Source organism: Girardinichthys multiradiatus, chromosome 7, assembly GCF_021462225.1.
Source record: "Girardinichthys multiradiatus isolate DD_20200921_A chromosome 7, DD_fGirMul_XY1, whole genome shotgun sequence".
Taxonomy (NCBI): domain Eukaryota; kingdom Metazoa; phylum Chordata; class Actinopteri; order Cyprinodontiformes; family Goodeidae; genus Girardinichthys; species Girardinichthys multiradiatus.
The window spans coordinates 40,076,115-40,096,890 of NC_061800.1; the positions used below are offsets into that span (position 1 = coordinate 40,076,115).

A 20,776-nucleotide genomic window follows, 5' to 3' on the forward strand; every position below is an offset into this window, starting at 1 on the left:
TGGTTAAATTTGTGAAATGTCTATAACTTTACTTGGCTAAAATATACTTTTAATTTTTTGGCCTGCACTCTTAGTGGATAATAGTAAAACTGAGAAGCACAGATCATTCTGTAAGAGCAGCCTTTTTGAAATTTGAGGCAAACAAAGCTTTGACTGTTTTTTTATTTCAGCACATGTAAACCAAATGTTGTGTAAAAGTTGCTTTACGCAGCTGATTTGTCACAGGCCCTTTCGTAATCCAGTCTGCAAAGTTGTGCCACATAGATATCTTAAAAAACATGGTTTATTTATAACAATCTAGAGGCTTTTATTTTATGAATCTGGGTTAAACTTGTAATTGCATCTTTGCTGCAAAGACGGGAAGAACGAGGGAGTAAACAAACGATGAGACAGAGGAAGAAAGGAATCTGAGGATAGAAATCTACATTTCTTAATTTTCTTTTTCTATCTCTCATCACTTTCATCCTTGTTTATGTTCTGGAAACTTCTCCACTGCAGCAGTTATTCTTGTTAATTTCTTTCCCACTCCCTCCAGTTTTCCTGTCTCTTTCCTTTTATCCTTCTTTCTGTCCCCTTTCTCAATGTTTGCTGTTTGCCTCTCACCAACATCCCCCACTGTCCCTCTCCCTTAACACACGATCTTCTCCCTGCTCAAACAACAGCTCGCTGCTGGCAACGATGCCGATGGATCAAGTGACAGCCTCTTAGTCTGCAGACCTATAGCCCGCTCCTGTAAGTCCTGCAAGGCAATGAGAAAATCTATGCTGTTGGAATACAGTCCATCCACAGCTCTCTCTGTGTCTGCTTACCAAGCACATTAAAGATGCTTCCATACACATAAATACAAGCACACCTTGCATTATCATTCCTAAACAACACCCCATACTGAGCTAATGATCAAAGATGTAAGGGATTCTTTATGTAGGTCACTGCAGAAGTAAAGTGCTCATGCTCCAGAGCACTAAAACAAATGCATATTTATGAGGAAAATATAGTGTGGTCTTCTGGGTTTCAGATATATATTTAACAGTTTAAAGTTGTAGACAAAGTACATAAAACCCACAATTTATGTTGTGTGATTTATGTGTCTAAACAAAATCTCTCCATTCTGACTGGTTGAAAGGAAACATATACTGTAGGTCTTGGTCAGATCTGATTAAAAAAATGCATGTTTTTTCCAGCAATGTTAACCTCCAGAACTTGTCAGTTTTCCACTTTATGAAAAAAGTCCTGAAAAACAAGGGTCTCCATCGTGAATTAACTCTCAATGCTTTTAAGTAATATGTTCGAAGATGTTCTGTAAAAATTTAGAGCTGAGCTCAAACAGCACTGCCGAAACCCTAAATTCACTTTGTTATACTGTCAAAATTGGAAACACACTGTTCTAGAGTGATACAGAAAAAATATTCTATGCATTGTTGCTTCTTTTCTTGACATTGTAGCTTTCAACTTATCCAAAATGCTGCAGCAAGTGATTTGACAAGAGTCAAAGGTTTTAGAAACACTTTCCCACTTAATGGATCTCTTAATTTCATGATTATTTAAATTGCAGATTCTCACCAAAGGCAACAAACAATGAATGAACACACATCAAATTATATAGTAAACAAAACTTGTCAAATAACTAAAAATTTTTATATTTTAGATTTTTACAAAATAGCCACCCTTTGCTTTGATGACTGCTTTGCTCTCCTGGCATTCTCTCCAGGAGCTTCATGAGGTGGTCGCCTGAAATGGTTTTCCAAAGAGTCTTAAAAGAACTTCCCAGAGGTCCATTGATAGACGGCTAAAGGTTAATATTTCAGTCATTACAGCTAAGGGCGGCTACATCAAGGAATCTAAAATACAAAATATATTTAAAGTTATTTTACAATTTTTGGTTTGCTCCATAATTGCATTCATTCACTGTTTTGATGCCTTCAGTGAGAATCTACATACAATGTAAACAGTCATAAACATAAAGAAAACCTTTAAATGAGAAAGGCATTCTAAAACATTTGACCGGTAGTGTATATCTTCTCACATGTAAAGCTCCGTGACTTTTTATACTAAAAAACTCATTATAACATTTATTCACAATAGAACACTTTGGTCCCAGACTACAGTGTTGTTTATAGTTTCTAAAAGCAGATCGTTCAGGTATGTCTTTCCAAACCAGCTCCCAACAGCCATGGCTTTAACTATACTGCATTGTTTCCAGGCAGCTGGAGGGCAATGACCTCCTCTACTGTCTTCTTACTCTTGATGTCCTAATGAATCTACCTATCGGTAGGTATAGCGTCAATCAATTCTGAGTTTTTCTTCCTAAGGTCTGTTTATGTTTATGTTTAGCTGGAGCTTTTCCTTTCCACTTTTGCCTGTTCCTCTGAATTCTTTCCAGTGGTTCTACTCTTCTTACAAACATTCATTTTTTTGTAAATGTTAATTTGCTGATCTGCTTATAAAATTTAACTACAATTGAATTTAATCAGAATATACACTCACTGGTCACTTTCTTTGGTACACCTGCTCAGTTGCTTGTTAGGCTGGTCTGAGTCTTTCAGATACTACTGATCTACTGGGTGTTTCACACACAGCCATCTCTGTGGTTTACAAAGAACAGTCTGTAAAAGACTGTGTTATGATTCTGGCACGTCTGCATGTCCTTCTCTACCCTGTCTCCCTGGCTGCAATCAGCAGATGAGATGCACCTGGTGAGTGCTGCAGTGCAGTGCAACTGTGGCATGCCAAGCACCTGTGTCTTCCCTGATATATACTGACTTTGACAAGCAGATGGTGCCAGATTTTTGAAAGCCATTGTGTGAGTAGATATCCAGCGTTCTTTCCTGTCTGATCATTGCTTTTTGACCCTGCTTCCTGCATCTGGTTTATGCCTCAGCCTACCCCTTGCCTGACGTCTCTGTTCCAATCATTGACCCTGTTTCTGTTCCCGGATTATTGAACCAGCCTAGTCCTTCGATTATTCAGCCTAAGACCACCTGCCTCTCTTGCCTGTTTTGAGTCCTAACCTGTAGGTTAGTTCCTATCCTAGCAAGAACCATCTGGAGTTCAGCTTCGTCAGCTGAGGAGTTGGATCAGTCAGAGATCCGACTGCAGCTTGCTGCTAGTTTTCACCTGCGCTGTGGAGATCACTGCCTGCCACCCACCGAGGTTTCCCCTCTGGGTTTTAAGTTCTACCCAAGACAAGAGCAGGTTAGGGACTTTTCAGATCCTTGCAATATCTGAAGGAATTACAAGTCACTAATCCATCTTTCTGCCCCAGTGTTTCCCGGAAGCTGTGTGGAGTTTAAACTGAGTGACTTTTTCCTGTGGCTGAATAAACTTTTTAAATTTTCAGTACTGTGTCTGGCTGAATCTTGGGTCTGCCTGTTTCTGACTCATAATAGACTGAATATCTACTGAGCAGCATTCTTGTGAACCAGAATGCACTGTTGATATCGGAGGTCTAAGGAGAATGAGTCGAGTGATTCAAGATGAAAGGCAAATGCTCAAATAAACAATGGCCACAACCAAGGTAAGCAGAATATCATGTCTGAAAACACATGTTGAACATGAAGAAGATGGGCTACAGCAATCAAAGAATATGCAAGTTCATACAGTTGAAACATATTACCCAACAACCTCTCCACTCCAAACAGTCTTCTGCGATATGTATGCTGCACACAGCGATATTGCGATGAAGAAATATACTTGCAATATTGTGTGCAGCCCCAATTGTTGCTGACTATGTCCCCTTTATGGCCAAAGTGTACACATCTTCTGATGGATGCTTCTAGCAATAACACAAGTAAATGAGTACAATGTCCCCATAGGTCTCGATAGTTACCAGATTTCAATCCAAAGGAGCACATTTGGGGTGTGGTGGAGTGGGAGATTCATATCATGTATTCTATCATGTCAATATGAACCAAAACCTTTAAAGAATGTTTCTAATACCTTTTTGAATCAAGGAATTAAGGCAGTTCTGAAGGCAAAAAGGGGGTCTGGCAGGTACTCACAAGGTGTGCTAAATAATGTGGCCATTGAGTGTAGGTTTTCACATTCACCTAAAACAAGGACATACTCTATTGGTTATTGAAAATTTGTTAAATGATTTTAAACTGTGTAGTCTATGTGCTCTCACTTGACACAATTCTGAAGTCGGATACATTCCCCAAATGACATTTCCAGGTTCTGTCCCTGTGAAAAACCACACGATAGCTCTTAACAAGATATATGTGAGCTCCCAGTCCAAGCCCGATATGTCTGATAAGCCTTAACAAACTTGTACCACTTTCACAGGTGAACGGGAGACCACAAAGGACAGCTCGTTGAGAAGGTCGCAAGCTAACACAGAGCGACCATTTATGACCGAGACATTCAACACATCTGAAAGTGGAGCAGAGGAGGACCGGCTTGAATCCTCCGTTCTGAATTCTTAAAATCTTGCTAAAGGTTAGAGTAGCTGAGAATCTCTGCAGAGTTCCTCAGAGACAGAAAGAAAAAGGAGAGAGAGCAAATCCTAAAAAAGGCTTGCAGAAACAGAATCATAAATATAAGGAGACCTTGACACTTAGCCTGCTTTTGTGAAAACATCTCTACTTGAGGGGAAAACTTGCAAAAGATGTACATCTATGATACAAAATAGTTTAAGCTGATTTTGTCAGCTTACTAACACACAGATTGGAAGAAGTAGAAAACAGGAAAACGGGCAAGAAAGTTGAAAGTAGGAAAATAATTAAAAAGGATAAAAAATGGGAGATTGATACACTCAAAGGCAAAAGAACACTAGGGCACAAGCAGGAGGAAACAGAAAGCTGGTGTTCTTTAAAGTTCAGCCATCATAGCCACTAAATCCCTGATGTGGCCTGCCAGGACCCACCCTGTCCTGTCCTGACTCATCCTCTGGTGTAATGGTGCCTTTCAGCAGTTCCCTCCTTTACATCCGTCTGTCTCTCATTCTGCCCGCTCCCATATCTGTCTTTTACTCTGTTCTTCACATGAACAGGATTTCTTCAATTCCACGCAGTGTGGAAACACAACAAGAAAGAGTGGCATTAATATTTTAATTTACTCACTCAGTGCCCTGTCTCATCCATTCAGCTCTGTGGTTGTGACTAGATGAGGAGAGCATATCTACACATCCATTCATGGTCTTTCTCTATTTTTCTGTCTGCTTCCTTTTCATGTCCTTGTAAAGTCTTTCTGTCTGCATTACTTTCATTGGCAAGGGCTCTTGTTGGGGTTCTGGTCCTGTTGCCCAGTGTTATTTCATACCTGACAACCATGCATCAATTTGAACTCACCTTGTAAACTTTTCCTGTCCACTTTGACAACTGATGACTTAAAGACATATTCTATGACTTACTTTTTGTCTACTGTAAGGAAAAGTGATTATGAGGCTATGTGACTAAACCTAATAATATATATCATCGGGAGGTCACTCAAGAGTTATTTTGCTTTGTTCAGGAAACATAATCTGTCATACTGGGGCAGGATATACACCTCACCTGAAGAACTAAGTTTCCCTAATGTTCTGCAAACACTTTGGGATTCACTAGAATAAGCTGAAGGGTGTCGCTCCAGAAGATGGATGTCTGGGTTTCCCTCTAGAAGTTGTTACCCGATCTCGAGTAAGTGGAGGATCATGGATGGATGGATCACAATTGGCTGAACATCCCAGAAAAACACAAAGACATGCTAGACAAACAGCCAAGCACACACACTATCACCAGAAAAAAATGTGAAGTAAATTAAATTTTACTTCACATTAAATTTTTTTGATTATTTTCAAAATTCATAACAATAGTTAACTACGAAGAAAAATAAACTCACACAATGGCTAAGTAGTATGAAATGGTTTGTTCGCACGTACTGCAAACAGGTCGAGATGCAATTTGGGTTGAGAATTTGCAATGCGACAAAACACGTAAAGGTGTGAACAGAGAATATTTTTTTCTGGTCCCTTTAAATGTCCATGTAGAGTCATAGATTTAGTCAAAGCAAACTCTTACCCACGCTTGCTAGGTTGTTACTGTCCGGTTTATCTGTTTGTCTGACAGCACAGATAAACATTCTTTGAGATGAAAAGTAAAGATTTGTATCAAAGTCATTTAGTCTAACTTTGAAATAATTCATAATTAACCACAAATGTAAATGTTGTTAATGGTGTCAGACTTTCAATATGACGTGTTTTATTCAGTGAAGTGATTACATGCTTGTGATAACAGGTTGGTGACTGAATGTGGAAACCTTGTCAGTTATAATATAGTTATAAAGACTAAAGTGTTATGTTGTTTAAGATTAGAAAAGTCATTCTGATTACAAAAAAAATGGACTGAGAAAGAGAGTTGATCACCTACATCCCAATGTCGCATCATCCCCATGTACATCCACGTTTGTCGTGCAATTTGTTGATTTTGTGTATTTTTATTCCTTTTATTCCTGTAACATCTTGGCATTTTGCTTACACATGATGACATAGCTGGATATCTTTTTTCCACCGCAGACATTTGCAAATCACAAGGCAACTGAATATGTGTTGCAACTGCTGCTGCATCCTGTCACAACATCCATATGATCACTGACTTAATGCGCAATATGCAGAACAAAAAAATCTCCTCAAGCAAAACTAAGCTCTGTCCCGAAGAATATGAGGAAGTAAGTTAAAAGTTAATCCATGCTTGCTATATTTGTCAGTCAGTCATTTTCTACCGCTTCTTCCAGACATGTTTTTGGATTTTGTGAGGAAGCCAGAGTACCTGGAGAGAACCCACGCATGCAAGGGGGAGAACATGTAAACTCCATGCAGAAAGACCACCGCCTGGGAGTTGTACCCAGGACCTTCTTGCTGCAAGGCAACAGTGCTGCCAACTGCACCACCGTGCAGCCCTGCTATATTCGTCAAGTTCCTAATATCATATATTGCTCTGATTAGACAAAATTGTAATAAAAGCTAGAAGGGAAAAAGGAGGAACAAAGAACTGAGTATTATAATTTTTAAAGGGAGGAAAATCTTGTAAGTATGACTGATTGATCATTTGGTTTCGTGCTGTAGTTGAGCATCTTTTAATTTGCTCCAGCCAAACTGTCTGCTAGAACAAAGATGATTTGATGAGGTTTTTTTGTCTGTCCGCAGTTTCACAACAAATGTATGAGTGTCTTGCTCACGTTGTCTGCACCAGCATATCTCCACTAAAACATGGATTTGATTCATTTATTTGGTATTCCGTCAACAGCTGACCTTCATCGCATCAATGTGAGGAAAAGCACATGCTTTTTGTCGTCATAACCTTACTCACGCATCCATAAAATACACACACCACAATACACTAGTGTAGTACCCAAGAAAGAGTCAAGACTTATCTGACAGTACCAAGACCAACACAAAACAAGAGCTAGACTTTTCAGGAGGCCAGACCATGTACAACACAAAAACCAGACCAATGAAAGGATTATTTTTTTTAAACCATTGTTGTAATCATAATAATGAAATTTCTGCAAATGTTTAAAGAAAATCTACCTGTAACAGCTCATTAGCAAGCTCATGTAAAAAAGGGCTAAGAACAAACGGGTTGCATTGGTGTGCTTTACTTTTTCATTTAGGTGCTCTGCCAGAACATTTAGATAAACCCAATCTTATTCGCAAACCCTCAACTACATGCCACTGGTCCAATTAATCTCAAGCTGATTGCAAGTGACACAGACAAACCAGACGGACACTAAAGAGCACAAAGATCCAGCCAATCGTTAACTGACTGAGTATTAGCTACAGGCAGAGTGGGTGGAGGCGACAGGAGAACATGGACGACTTAACTCACTTCTTTCTTTCTGCGTGTTGTGCAGATAGAAAAACAACCATATATTTGCACTAGAAAATACTTCTCCTTTTTTTCATCCTCAACATGTCTGTTTGCATGTGACAGTGCTGAAATTGTCAAAGCAAAACACTTTATTGGTTGCATTCGAATATATTTAGGAGTTTCACACAAAGTTGCTGTAAACACAAAGGATGTCTCGGCTTTGATCTTGACTGGTTTAGCTTTGATCTTGGCTGCTTCAGCACATCTGAGACAAGGCCAAGACTTATGTGGTCTTAACACTGCTCTTGAGACCAAGACCAGTCTTGAGTACAACAACATTACAAGACACAATATCATATTTAGGCTTAAACATACACCTACCAAGACATCTGAACACTCCCAGAAAAACCATAATCTAATTTAATAATTTAATATGAATTCCAAGAGCAGTTTACTTCAAATATCTGTTTTTGCTCTGCAGATACAGGAGTGAGACATGTAAGTGTTTGCACCCTTACAGATTTCTTCTGTTTTTGCTTTGTGACACATAGATGTTTTACATTGAGCTAATTTTAATATCGGACAAAGATAACGTAGGTAAATGGAATTTACAATTGAATATTTTATTAATTAAGAAAAAAGCTATCCAAACTAAGCTGGAATTATGGGGAAAAAAAGTAATCGCTCCCCTATTTAAACAGATGTTATGCCACGCTTGATGACAACAACTGCGATTAAGTGTTAAACTGACAATGAGTTTTTTACATTAGTGATTTCAGTACAACATACACCTTTGGTACCGGCTACGTTGGCTTGTTAAGTCCAAAGAGATGTACATTTTCTGTAGTTGGTTCGGATCGGCGCCGGTTCATATTCAGACCATAAACGATCCGCACCAGAGTCCGTTTGGAAGCAGCCCAAGACCACTTCAAAAAGTGGCTCTCGGTCCAGTTGTTTGATCCGGTCCAGGGTTCGCTTAAGTGTATTCACACCTGCACAAAAGGTCCAGACCAAGGGGTGAAACAAAGTCTGGTCTGCTTAAAGCAGACCAAAAGTGGCAGGTGTAAATACACCCTTAGTCTCCCTCCCTCAGCTTCCCTGCTTTCATTCTGCCACAGCTGTTCCATATCGCCACTGATTAGCTCTTCTGGTTCCTTTGTCATTTTCCACCCTTGCATCACTATTTAAGCTCCTGGTTTTTCACTGTTTGTTGCTGGATTCTCTGCCTGTGCACAATGTCTTATTCGCCCTGCTCAAGACAGGTTTCTCTTGTAATTGAGACTACCTGTATAAATAAAGGTTTATTGATAATAAAAAAGACCTGTACATTTTTCTGTTTTGTTATTAAATCCTTCACAATGCTGATGCCGAGTTCCTGTCTGCACTTTAGTCCAACTTTAAACCTACACAACATGATACAGTGAAGTGTTTTCAAGCATAAACAGAGTGTTTGAGGTCAAGTCTTCTTAGGGACTTTGTGATAGAGAGCAGAATTCCTGTTTCCATCAGTTACAGCAACTCATGCAGGTCCTGAAGAAGTGAGGCACCCCATAAAATTTCACCACCACCGCCATGTTTGAGTTTCTCCAAAAATTTTTTTGTTCTCTACAATGCTATGTTAGTTTTAAGGCAGATGTAATGAGAACTTCCAAAAAGTTCCACTTTTGTCCCATCAGTCTACGGAAAATCTTCCCAGAAGTCTTCCAGATCTTCTACATTTGTTCTGGTAAATATCAGACGGGTCTTTGTGTTCTTTAAGGCTTGCAGTGATTTGTACTTTGTAACTCACCACACACCATTGTGTCTTTTTTTTTTTTGTTGAATCATGAACACTGACCTTAGCTGAATCAAATGAGGGCTGCAGTGCTTTAAATGTTGTTCAGGGTTCCTTTGTGACCTCCTTGATGAGTCCTCAATGTGTTCTTTAAGTATTTTTGTTGGGCACTCCTGGGTAGGTTCTCCACTGTTATGTGTTTGTCTAAATCTCCGGATAATGGTGGTCTCTGTGGGTCTCTGGGGCCTATAGCCGTCTTTATACTGATAGACGGCCATGTCTGTTTCTCATCTGTTCTTGAATTTCTGCAAATTTGGGCATAAGATGCTGCTTTTGGAGATCTTTAAGCCTACATCATGTTGTCAGATAAGTGCTACTTATGTGATTCTATATTATGTGTAATCTTGCGTTTAAAAAGTGGGGCATTCACAGTTAATTTAACAATTAAGGGGGGGGGGGGGGGGGCATTAGCTAGTATGGTTTGGATAGGTTTTTTTTTCTCTTAATACAATAAATTATCATTTAAAAACTGCATTTTGCCATTACTTTGGCTCCCATTTTCTGTTTTTAAAATTGGTTTGATCTGAAATACTTAGTAACAGAAGAAATCTGTAGGGGGTCAGCTACTTTTTCACAGAAATTTAACCTAAAAGCTTTAATTACAATGTAGCAAAACATCTCCTACTTTAAAGCAATCTACAAAGTGGTTTTGTAGAACAAAAGACACATTTGGATAAAAGCATCTTCTTGTAATCAACTCGGAAGTGAGAAGCGATCTACTACTTAAAACTAATTACTGCTGAACAGAAATATCCGAGTCACTTTATGGCTCCATATGTGCTCTTGTTGGAGGTTTAAATATCATGGGTTTTAAATGCTTACTGAAAGCTGCCACAGCCAGGATAAGTGTGACCACAATGGAGATCCAGGAGACCCAAAGAGCTTTCTTCCTGTAGTTCTGTGCCTCGTGGGGCTTCAGGCGCATGCTGCTCTCAAGAAGACCTGCACAGAAACATGAGTAAACAATCTTAGAAGGCTACTACTGCTATTCTTTTTGTGTATGTTTGAGAGAGTCATTATGATGTTCTGTGACACTTTGTGGGAATATCAGGCACCCTCAGGAAAAATAAGAAATTATTTAATCTATTAATCTCACTTAAAGACGAATTAACCTTTGTTTGTTTATGTTTTAAATTTCAATTTGACTGACTCACGTTGATTGGTGCGTTACTGTAGATCAGGAGGTCAGTGGTGAGTTTGGGATCAGATAAGAAATTGTGTTTTAAAAAATCTATGAATCAATTTTATTCAGGAGTCCCAAAAGGACTGTGTAATGCCAGAAACACTAAATCGTATGGGTCATGGAAGAAACATTTGCGAACGTTTTCTTTTAAGGTTTTAAGTTTTACTCTTACCGACCTTTGGAGACCTCAACAGACTTCGAGAGGTACTAGAGGAAACCAGTATCAATCCATTATAGCATTTTTAGCCATCCAGCCAAAATGTACATATAGTTGGCCCATATCAGTAGTAAACACAAAGACAATTTGGTGCAAGTGTCCATGGGACACAATATCCTCAGATTAATTGCTTGTAAATGTTTGATGCAGGGCAACTCTGGGTAAGAAATTAGACCCATATGGGTCCAAGATGTGCTGCACAGTTTGAAATGCTTGTCGTAATACCCATCTCAGATTAGGCAGACACCTACTGCCCTGTGAAAAACATTACACATTGTATTTTCTAACATATTTGGACATATAGATATTTAATTTCCATTTTAACAGTCAGTCATTTTCTACCGCTTCTTCCACACTGAGTCGCGGGGAAGCTGGTGCAGTCTATCTCCAGCAGTCTATGGGCGGGAGTCGGAGTACACCCTGGACAGGTCGCCTGTCCATCACAGGGCTCCATTTTAACATGGCTAAGAAATTATTAGTATTTTTTTTATTGTTTGTTTAATTATTATTAGACAAACAATTAAAAACTGAAGAAAATAAATTTTTTAAATACAAGAAAAAATACATTTTCAGGTGAAAAATCAACTTAGACTCAGACTTATTTCAACTTGCAAAGGCAAACATAAAAAGATCAAAAAAGCTGTCTGAGATCTTTGGAAACAACATTAAAGCAGCAGGCCAAGATGTCAACATGTCCAGCTCTGTCCCACCAAGCAAATTCAACCTGAGAGCTAACCGCAAGATGCTAAAAGAGGTCTTCAAAAACCCAAAAATGTCATCACAGACATACAGCAGACTCTTGCTCTACTGTTCATATTGAAGTGCATGGCTGCACAGTCTGACTGCTCTCCTAAGTTAAACATAAATGCCAGACTAATGTTCATAATGGTATTTGAAAAGGGGAGCCAAAAATGTAACTATTTGGACACAAGAACAGAAGACATGTTTGGGATGAACCAAATGCAACATTCCATCAAAAAGATCTCATACCAACTATAAAGCATTGATCTGACTGTGGTATTCTTTGCTCCAGCAGGACTTGGCCAGCTCACAATGAAAGAATCCAACATGAATTCTACCGTGTATCGGAGGGTGCATGACGAAAATATGAGACCATCAGTAAAAGATTTTTAAGCTGAAGCTAAAATGGACCTGGCAACACGACAAACATACCAGTAAATCCACCAAAATCCTTGACCAATGGAGGAAACTTTTCCTAGATTGGTGTCAGAGACTGGTAGACTGCTACAAGAGCCATCTCACTTCAGTTGTCTGCCAAAGTAGATAATAGTAGCTATTCAGGGAAAGGGTGTACTAACATTATCTTAAAGGCAACTGTGGCTCAGTGAGAAGAGTGGTTGTCTTGCAATCTGAGAGTTGTGGGTTTGATTCCAGCTTTCTCCTCCCACATGTCAATGTGCCCCTGAGTATAGCACTTAACCTCAAATTGCCAACCGCTATGTGAATCGGTGTATGAATGTGAATGTGGGTCTAGTGTAAAACACTTTGAGTGGTCAGTATGACTGGAAAGGTGCTATATAAATTCAGACCATTTAAATTAAAAAATACATTTTAGTTAATATATTTTGTTTAATGGTAAAACTAGTTTTTTGTTTTTATTTTTCCAGAGATAAATCGGCTTAAAGGATTAGACCTTGATATGTAAACATTTCCTTTGTGAGATATTATAGGATATTTTATGGGAAGTAACAGAAATATATAAAATATTCATGACTGCAAATAGTGCACACAAAGGGTTCTCCCAATATAGATTGTATTTTGTCAACCCAAGGGGTCCTATACATAAAGCCCATTGTGTTCCCAGGCCCACTTAGTATCAAAACTTGCACTGTGTTTCAATCCTTTTATCCCTTTATGTGGTGTCAGATCAGCCTTAGTTGAACACCCTACCATAGTAAACTGAGATGGAACTAGATTAATTTTTCTAATGAATTTCAGTCCTGCTGGGGTTTGTGAGGAAAGTCTTTGCCTGAAGTAACAGACTAAACAGCCCAGATTTCTAACAGCCTGCAGCTCCGTCACATGAAACGTGAGGATGGCTCTGCAGTCATGTATTATTCAAGAGCTTGAACTTTTACATCCAGGGGATTTTAATGCTGTTGGCTGTCATTGTATCCTGAAATTTGTCTTGCGCATTGTTAGTGGTTCCACAAAACCAAGACAAAACCAGGCAGATGAGTGGCACTATGTATTTAAAACACCTCAGTCTGTGCCTTTCTTGAGTTAGTAAGTTAAAGAATACTGGACAGTTAGCAAGTAATGTAACATCCAAAAAATCTAAAATGAAATGAAAAGCATTTCTTTTGAAAAGTTTTTCTTTGAAGATTTAGATGACTAAGCATGTTACTCGAGATGAAGGAGATTAAACAGCATTTGAATAACACTAATCCCAAGTAGCAGGGTAACCTGCATCTGGAATCTCCGTGGTAACCAACAATTGTACCAGCAGCTTAATGGTGGCTGTCCTCACCACTTTGATTACTGCTTCTGACTTTTTGTCAGACATGCGCCACAGTCAGGATTTAGTTTTCTTAGCAGAAGGAAGGTGAAATGAAACCTGTTGGTGTTGATAGTATTTCCAGCTGGATTTTGAAACAATGCAATGGAGCTGGTTAAACATAAAACCCAGCTGTGTCTTACCTGCAGGTTGTCAATATTCCATCCTGTTATAGAGAGGATGAACATAAGCAGAAAAACGGCAGCTATAGCGAAAACTTGCTGTTCTACCTGTTTAATAGCTATGCTGCACAACAGCCATCTCCAGGCATACCACATTCAGCAATGACTCCTTAACCTGTAATTATCTAACTTGAAAGATTTTTAATTAAAATTTTGATTTTTAATTAAGATGACATCAATAATTTAAGAAATATATTTTTAAACAAAATGACAAGTAATTCTGTTGGTGTCCAAAAACCAGTTGCGGTTCTAGACCAGATTTATCAGAGGGGCCAGGGTTTTTTTTAATGGGGAAACACAGCAAAAAAATTAAAAATAACAGGGCAATATTTCATGGTTTAATATATTAAGTGAGCCACAGAGCAACCTGCAGCTCTGTAGCTGCAAATGAAAACTCTGATCCTGTCTTAATACAGCTGAAGCTAAAATTGCAACACCTTAATTTGTCATTAATTGTTAAAGTAAAACTGTAAAAGTAATAAATTTAATTGGTCCAAGGGACCAATTAGTTACGGTTTCTGTGCCACCACATATCATCATAAGAAATTCATTTAGTATTATGTCTTTACTACAGGGGCCATAATAGGGTCCAGGACCATTTCTACAGGACCCTGATCAGGACCCTGTTGGCCCCCGTCTAGAACCGCCCATGCTAAAAGACAGCTGTGATAGAATAATGGTAATTCCTGGGAATGTTTCAAATAAGTAAAAAAACATGTATTCTAATTTTGAGAAAAATAATTAATAAACCGATCTTGGGTGGTTGCAAAGAACTTCACTAAGGGAAAGTTAAAACATTACTGTGTATTATTTTTCATCATGATCCAGAAAGGTAATGTTTTTCTTGACAAAACAGTTTATGAAGCTGCTTCAGCAAGACTAGGATGTTGAAATATTGATACTGCTGGCGTGTAAGGATTAGCACTTGGAAAGAAAATATTTACAAAAATCATTAAAAGATATGAGTGATTTTTTATATGTATCTTGTCAGTGTTGTTTCTAGAATAATGCTTTTTATTAAATTTGGGTGTCATAAATACCTCGTTTGTGTGAAATATTGTTCACAGTCCTAACTGATCAGGTCTCATTGTTAGCCATATTATTGGGAGCACTGAGAGACAAGTTGGGTTTTTAGTGATTTGATGATTGTTCTTTGAGCGGACAGCAGCGTGATTAGTAAATCATGTTCCACATTTAAATAAACTGCCACTTTTTTCTCCGTTTTGTTCTGTCCTCAGGGTTCTCAAATAGTTTGCAGGTCGAAATGAAATACTTTTCTATTATAGTTTATTTTTAAGCAAAAATGCAAATGTTCATAATGAATTTACGGAATGGACGGACGGACGGACGGACGGATGGATGGATGGATTTATTTGTGTTTTGATGTCGTGACTGTATGCAGTGACCGATGTATAACCAAAAAGACTGGTGAATTATTAAATTACATAAAAATGTCTAAATGGAGGCAAAAATATGAAAACAGAACCTTTGTTTATTATAGTCTTCTCTTTGACCTTCACCATTTATTAAAGCTCTACTGCATCTGATTGCTGTGAATGTTAAAAAAAATCAAAGAAGAAATTTTATAGAATCACATGCTTCCAAAAAGAATCTTAAAAATCCTCTGGTGCCCCCAGCAAAGAAAGCTAAAATAAAAGTCTGTTTACACAGTCATTGGCAGAGATTAGCCTCTGATTTGGAGCAAACAAAATACTTCAATTAAAAAAATACAATCTTGTTTTAAGCTTAGCAGCTGGCCAGTAGTATAAATCAATCTAAAGGTTTCTTAAGTAAGGCAAAAACACCACTGATTTCTGAAAGCCTGGAAAAAAAACATTTAAACAAGTCACCATATTTAGTGCGCCTGCAGTGTTCAAAAGAACTGTTTTCATGGATTACATCAGGATGGGGAAAATAAAAAATGACATGAGACAATTACAAGTACAATCATTAAAGCACTCAAATCCTTTCTCCTTGCATATAAGTAAGTTTCAAGTTTCTAACAACCCAATTTGTTAGGTGTGAACAAGGAGGCATTTCATTTAAAACTGCTGAGTCATGTTAATGTTAAAAAGAAAATATTACTTCATCATGAAATACACCCAGGTTTACTTCAAGTAAAGGTGTCTTACAGTTGTTCACACCTTAAATACTGACTTTCTAATCAACCATTTGTTCCGGACATCCTGTAACACCAGACCTCTCTTCTGTAACTTATATAGACGGCATTTAATGAGAGTTATTCTATAAATCTTAAAGACAAAACTATTTCAATGGTATCCTTCGCAGAGAAGCTGAAAATTCATTGAAAAGAAATAAACTTGGTAAAACCTAAACTAACCAGCCTCTGCGTGTGTGTGAGTTTGTGTAAGATAGGGGAAGTGAGACAGCATGGTAAATCACTCAGCTCACATGATTCCTGGCTGGGAGAACAGACAGAAGGCATGTGTTCAACAACTCCTCACAGCTCACATCTCTCTGTGACTCATGCACAGGTTTCTGCACACTCTTCTGTGAGCGAAAGTATGTCTGTGTATGTGGGTGTGCTGGCATTTTATCTTTGTCACACCTTTCCCAAGATAAATGAACATCAGGCCTGTATAATGATTGAGAATACACTTTACTGAGACCTGAGAGACTAAAACTACAGGAAAACTAATCAAAACATTGAATAAGCCTTTTCTGCACAGTTGTTTATGACAGATTATTGGAACAATAGATCAGTTTTTCTGGACTATATTTTTAACATTTATGTGAGAGGAATTTCTCAAGTATATTTCTCAGTATATTTTCCTCTTCATACCAATATCTTTTCTGTGTTCATCTATCACATGAAATCCTCTTTAGAACTTTTGTAATCTTGAAAGTGATCCATCCTTGTCCTGTTCGTTCTTGGGGTTTATCTAATTTGTTGACTTTCTGTACGTTTTCCAGAACTGGTGAGAGGTTCTCAGTGGGATTAAGATCGTGGGAGTGTTCTGGCCACAGGTCCAAAATTGCAGTGTTCGGATCTTTGGGTTATGGTCATCACCTTTACCTTTTGACACTGTGCTCTGTCATGCTAAGAAATCAACAAATCATCGCCAAACTGTTCTTTGACTGTTGGAAGATGCCTTGGATAACATGTTGATCAATCTCTATTAATGGAGTTTTTCAGAATCAGAATCAGCTTTATTGCCAAGTTTGTGCAGACAAACAAGGAATTTGACTCCATTACACTTTGCTCTCAGTGAGGATTGTTTTTTTGTTTTTTTTGGTATATACAAAGGTGGAGATAAAGAATATCTTTTTAAATATACATATATACACAACTGACTTTACAAAAGAATATAATGTTAAATATTTTTGGCCAGAATTGTCCAATTCCCTGGATCAGAAGCATGACCACACACTGCCAGGCACATAGAGGGCTTGTGGTAGCTCATCTTCTCATGTTGTTTTGATCTCTCAAACAATTAGGAGGAATAATCAGAGAAAATATGTTGCACCAATCTTCTGCTGTTCATCCTTGTACTTTCTGGTAAATTTCAAGCTGTCCTTAATATTTCTCTTGCTTTGGTTGCTGTCATTCTTGTCACGAGGCTGCTGTACAAATGGTACTGCCTGTTCTGCAAACTCTGCACTGTTGGCAACAAAATTCTGCATCTCACTCTTCAGAAGAAGATCCATGACGCCTGAAGATTTCTTCACTGCAACTGAATCTCTCAATTTAAAATGATTTATGATGAGGAAAACAGTTTCATTATTTTTAGTAGCTATCTTTAGATGCAAAGTGATAATGGCTGCATACTTTTCTTTTGAGGTAACCACTAATGATCTGCCTGATTTTATCTGGACTCTTGCATAGCTTCACCGTTGAATATGATGTGATTTTACCTAAATTGTGTTATAGTGATGATTCACCTGTGTTTGAGTTTTGAGTTCTTGTTGGTTTCCCTGTTAATGTTCCCTAGTTGCGGTTATTTCAGTTAATTCATGGTAAATTAGATTTTTGCCTCATTCAGGTGTTTTTGATATTTCTATTACATCCCTGGACTTCTCCGTGTTCCCACTCATCTGTGTTAATTAGCCCCCCACCCCCCCACCCCCCACCCCCCCCTCCTTCAGTTGCTCTGCATTCTCCCTGCCACCAGCTGCTCAACATTTCACCGGATTAGCCCTTCTTGTTCATTGGTCATTTCTCCTCCCTGCCTCTGTATTTATACTTTCTGGTTTTCATTGCTTGCCACTGGATCCTCTTGTTGACAACCTGCTCTATATCCGTTGCCTTGATTGCCCTGTTTTCCACCTACTCCATGTCTGTAACCCTGCCTGTGTTCCATGTCCTGCCATTTTCTGTAGGTTTACCAGTTCAGTTGTGATGTTATAAACCTTCACTCACCATGTTTTGAAAATTGCAAACCCCAATGTTTGTGTCACATTCAAAGCTTAGTCAAGGAAAGAAAAAATAACAATTTGATGTAGTTTTTGAAATCCCACTACTTCATAAGAGTAAGGTCAGCTTGGATGAAGCTGTGTACATATTAAAAGTAACTATAGTCAATGTATTTCATCCTTAGCATTAAAACATTGCATGAAGCAAAGGGTAGCTGGATGTCAGGCCTGGGAAAACAACCCTGCACATGATGTGGTGAGGTTGGTGCTGTCATGTCTTAGATTTAGTAGGCAGTATATTTTTCTCAGCCAAAAGTCTAAATAAAGAAAATCTGAGCTTTTCTCTTTAGTCCTCTGATGGATTGGTGGCCTGTCAGAGGTGTGCCGTATCTCCTGTCATAGTGTTAGCGCAAATAAGACTCACATCTTCACATCATAGCAATAACAAGACGGGGAATGGTTTAATAAAGAAAAGGCAACATTTGTTTCACAACTTTAAATTATCAATGATCAATTTTTAAAGATGGCAAAGGATTCTCAGTTGGATTTATGTCTGGAATTTGATTTGTTCGTTTTAACACATTAATGAGCTTTGAAGATGCTTTGCTCTGGTTATATGTTTAATGTTGTTGTCCAGCTGGAAGGTGAACCTCCACCTCAATCTGAAAGTCTTTCTGAGTCTAACAGGTCTGTTTACATCCATCTTCCCATTAACCCATCAACACTGACCAGCTTCCCTGTCCCTGCCAAAGAAAACCATCCCCACAGTATTGATGGTTTATAGGTTTGTCAATGATAATGTGCAAAGGAGGCAGATTTGTGGAGTGCATGACTAATAGTGGTCCTGTTAACAGATTATCCCATTCAAGCGGAGCATCTCTGCAGCTCCTCCAGGATTACCATGGGCCTCTTTGCTTCTTTTCTTGTCAGTACTCTGTCAGTTTACGTGGATGCCCCTGTTTTAGCATGTTTGCTGTTTTGCCATCCTCTTTGCATTTTTGAATGATGGATTCAACAGTGCTCGGGGAGATGTTTAAAAATTGAGATATTCTTTTATAACCTAACGCTGCTTTAAACATCTCCAAAATTTCTTACAAATCTATTTGCTTTGTGTCCACGTCTTCACGAGGCTGTTTGTTAACTGATGTTCACTATCAAACCTGAGGCCTTCACAGAACATCTTCTGAAGACAGATGGTTTCACTGGATTTTATTTCGGAATATGGGAGTAAAGGAGGCTTCACACTTCTTAGATTTTCACTTGCAGAAAGAAAACTGAAAACTATGTATCATTTTTGTGTTGTTCTATAATTGTAATTTGCCATTAGATAAGGAATGGATACACATGCGCAAAAGGAGTTAAGAAAATGTGAATGCAGCTGTAAGGGTTGGTACGTGCATGTGACTGGTACCAGAATCCAACCTTGGAGCGGGCTGGGGCCATGTCCCTATAATTTAAGACACTGAATTTCCTCTGGTATCTGAGGCTTATCGTACATGAGGCTCTACACACAGCTTATGCTAAATCTGAGAAAAACAGCAGGAATGAATGAATGAATGAATGAATGAATGAATTCCATACTGGAATAAATGTTTTAACTCCATGTTTATAACTGCTCCAATAGGAATTTTACTGATGTCTGGTTATTATACATAATTCAAAGAGCAGACCGAAAATATCTGGCTTGGATAAAAATAACCATCCTGTCTCCGTCACACCCCCTCTCCTTCTCTCTCTCTACCTCTCACTCTCTCACTCACTCACTCACTCACATTCAAACACAGACATCCCACCCAAACAACAATCCACCAACCTTTAAAGCTGGTTAAATATCCAAACACAAAAAGTTACCTTCTCCGTCCACACTGTCAGTAATCTTCATCTCCTGATTTACTGTGAAAGACTCTGGCTCTGTGGGGGTCTTGGCTTGCTGCTGCTGGTGGTTGGTGAAGCCATCCGCGGCGCACTGGCCGTTCCGCACTGTGGCCGGCCAGGGATCCACAACTGTCGGCTCCGGGATGGGGCAGGACTCCTGGGTCACCTGGTCTTCCATTGCTTCTACCTCCTGTTTTGTGCTCAGCTTCTTAGAGTCAGAGGGAAATAACGATGATGCTCGGTGGGGGAACTAAATAAAGAAAAATATATTCACACCGGTTCGTTAGGTGCAACAGCCATCCAGCGCGTCCAAAATGCCACCGGTGTCGACTCGGTTCTGCAGAGAGGTTGAGAGAAAAGATGGTGATCGGAAAAGATAAAACGTAAAAGAAAACTTTATCTCTGAAGCATCAGGAGAGAAGTAACTCCTTCCTTGAGATGTTAACCGTATAGGCTTTGTGAAGACCCCCTGTCTCACTGAAGCATTAATTTATGGTTAGAAGCGATGATGCGATAAGCTCAGATCTGCGGTGAATCTGGCAGGCGGTGCCAGCAAGTTGGTTCTCCTCCTCCCCTTCCTCCTTCTCTCCTCCTCTTATAACTCAGCATCAGATCCCCATACTGAGGCAGGACACAAGCCTGACAATTATCTGTTCCCGAGTCATTAGCTGTTTTACGCAAAACATGACATAATAGCTTTCACGATGGAAGATCAGAGTATTAGGATGTTATTTGGTTTATTATTTCTGGCTGCAAGTCTGGAGCTTTCAGTAGGCTACACGACATACCTGCAAATTGTGAGTCAGATGGGA

The 20,776-nt window shown here is 38.8% G+C and overlaps 1 protein-coding gene across 1 annotated transcript in view; it reads right to left on the bottom strand.

Annotated features, from left to right (window-relative positions):
• tmem163a (transmembrane protein 163a) overlaps window positions 1-20,548 on the bottom strand; it is an 87,456-nt gene extending 66,908 nt beyond the window's left edge. The window contains exons 1-2 of the mRNA XM_047371209.1: window positions 19,941-20,548; window positions 10,438-10,557 (exon numbers count right to left, since the gene is read on the bottom strand). Coding sequence (XP_047227165.1) covers window positions 10,438-10,557; window positions 19,941-20,142 — 322 coding nt within the window. The 5' untranslated portion in view covers window positions 20,143-20,548. The remainder of the gene's footprint in view (window positions 1-10,437; window positions 10,558-19,940) is intronic.
• Between the last annotated feature and the right edge of the window lie 228 nt (window positions 20,549-20,776).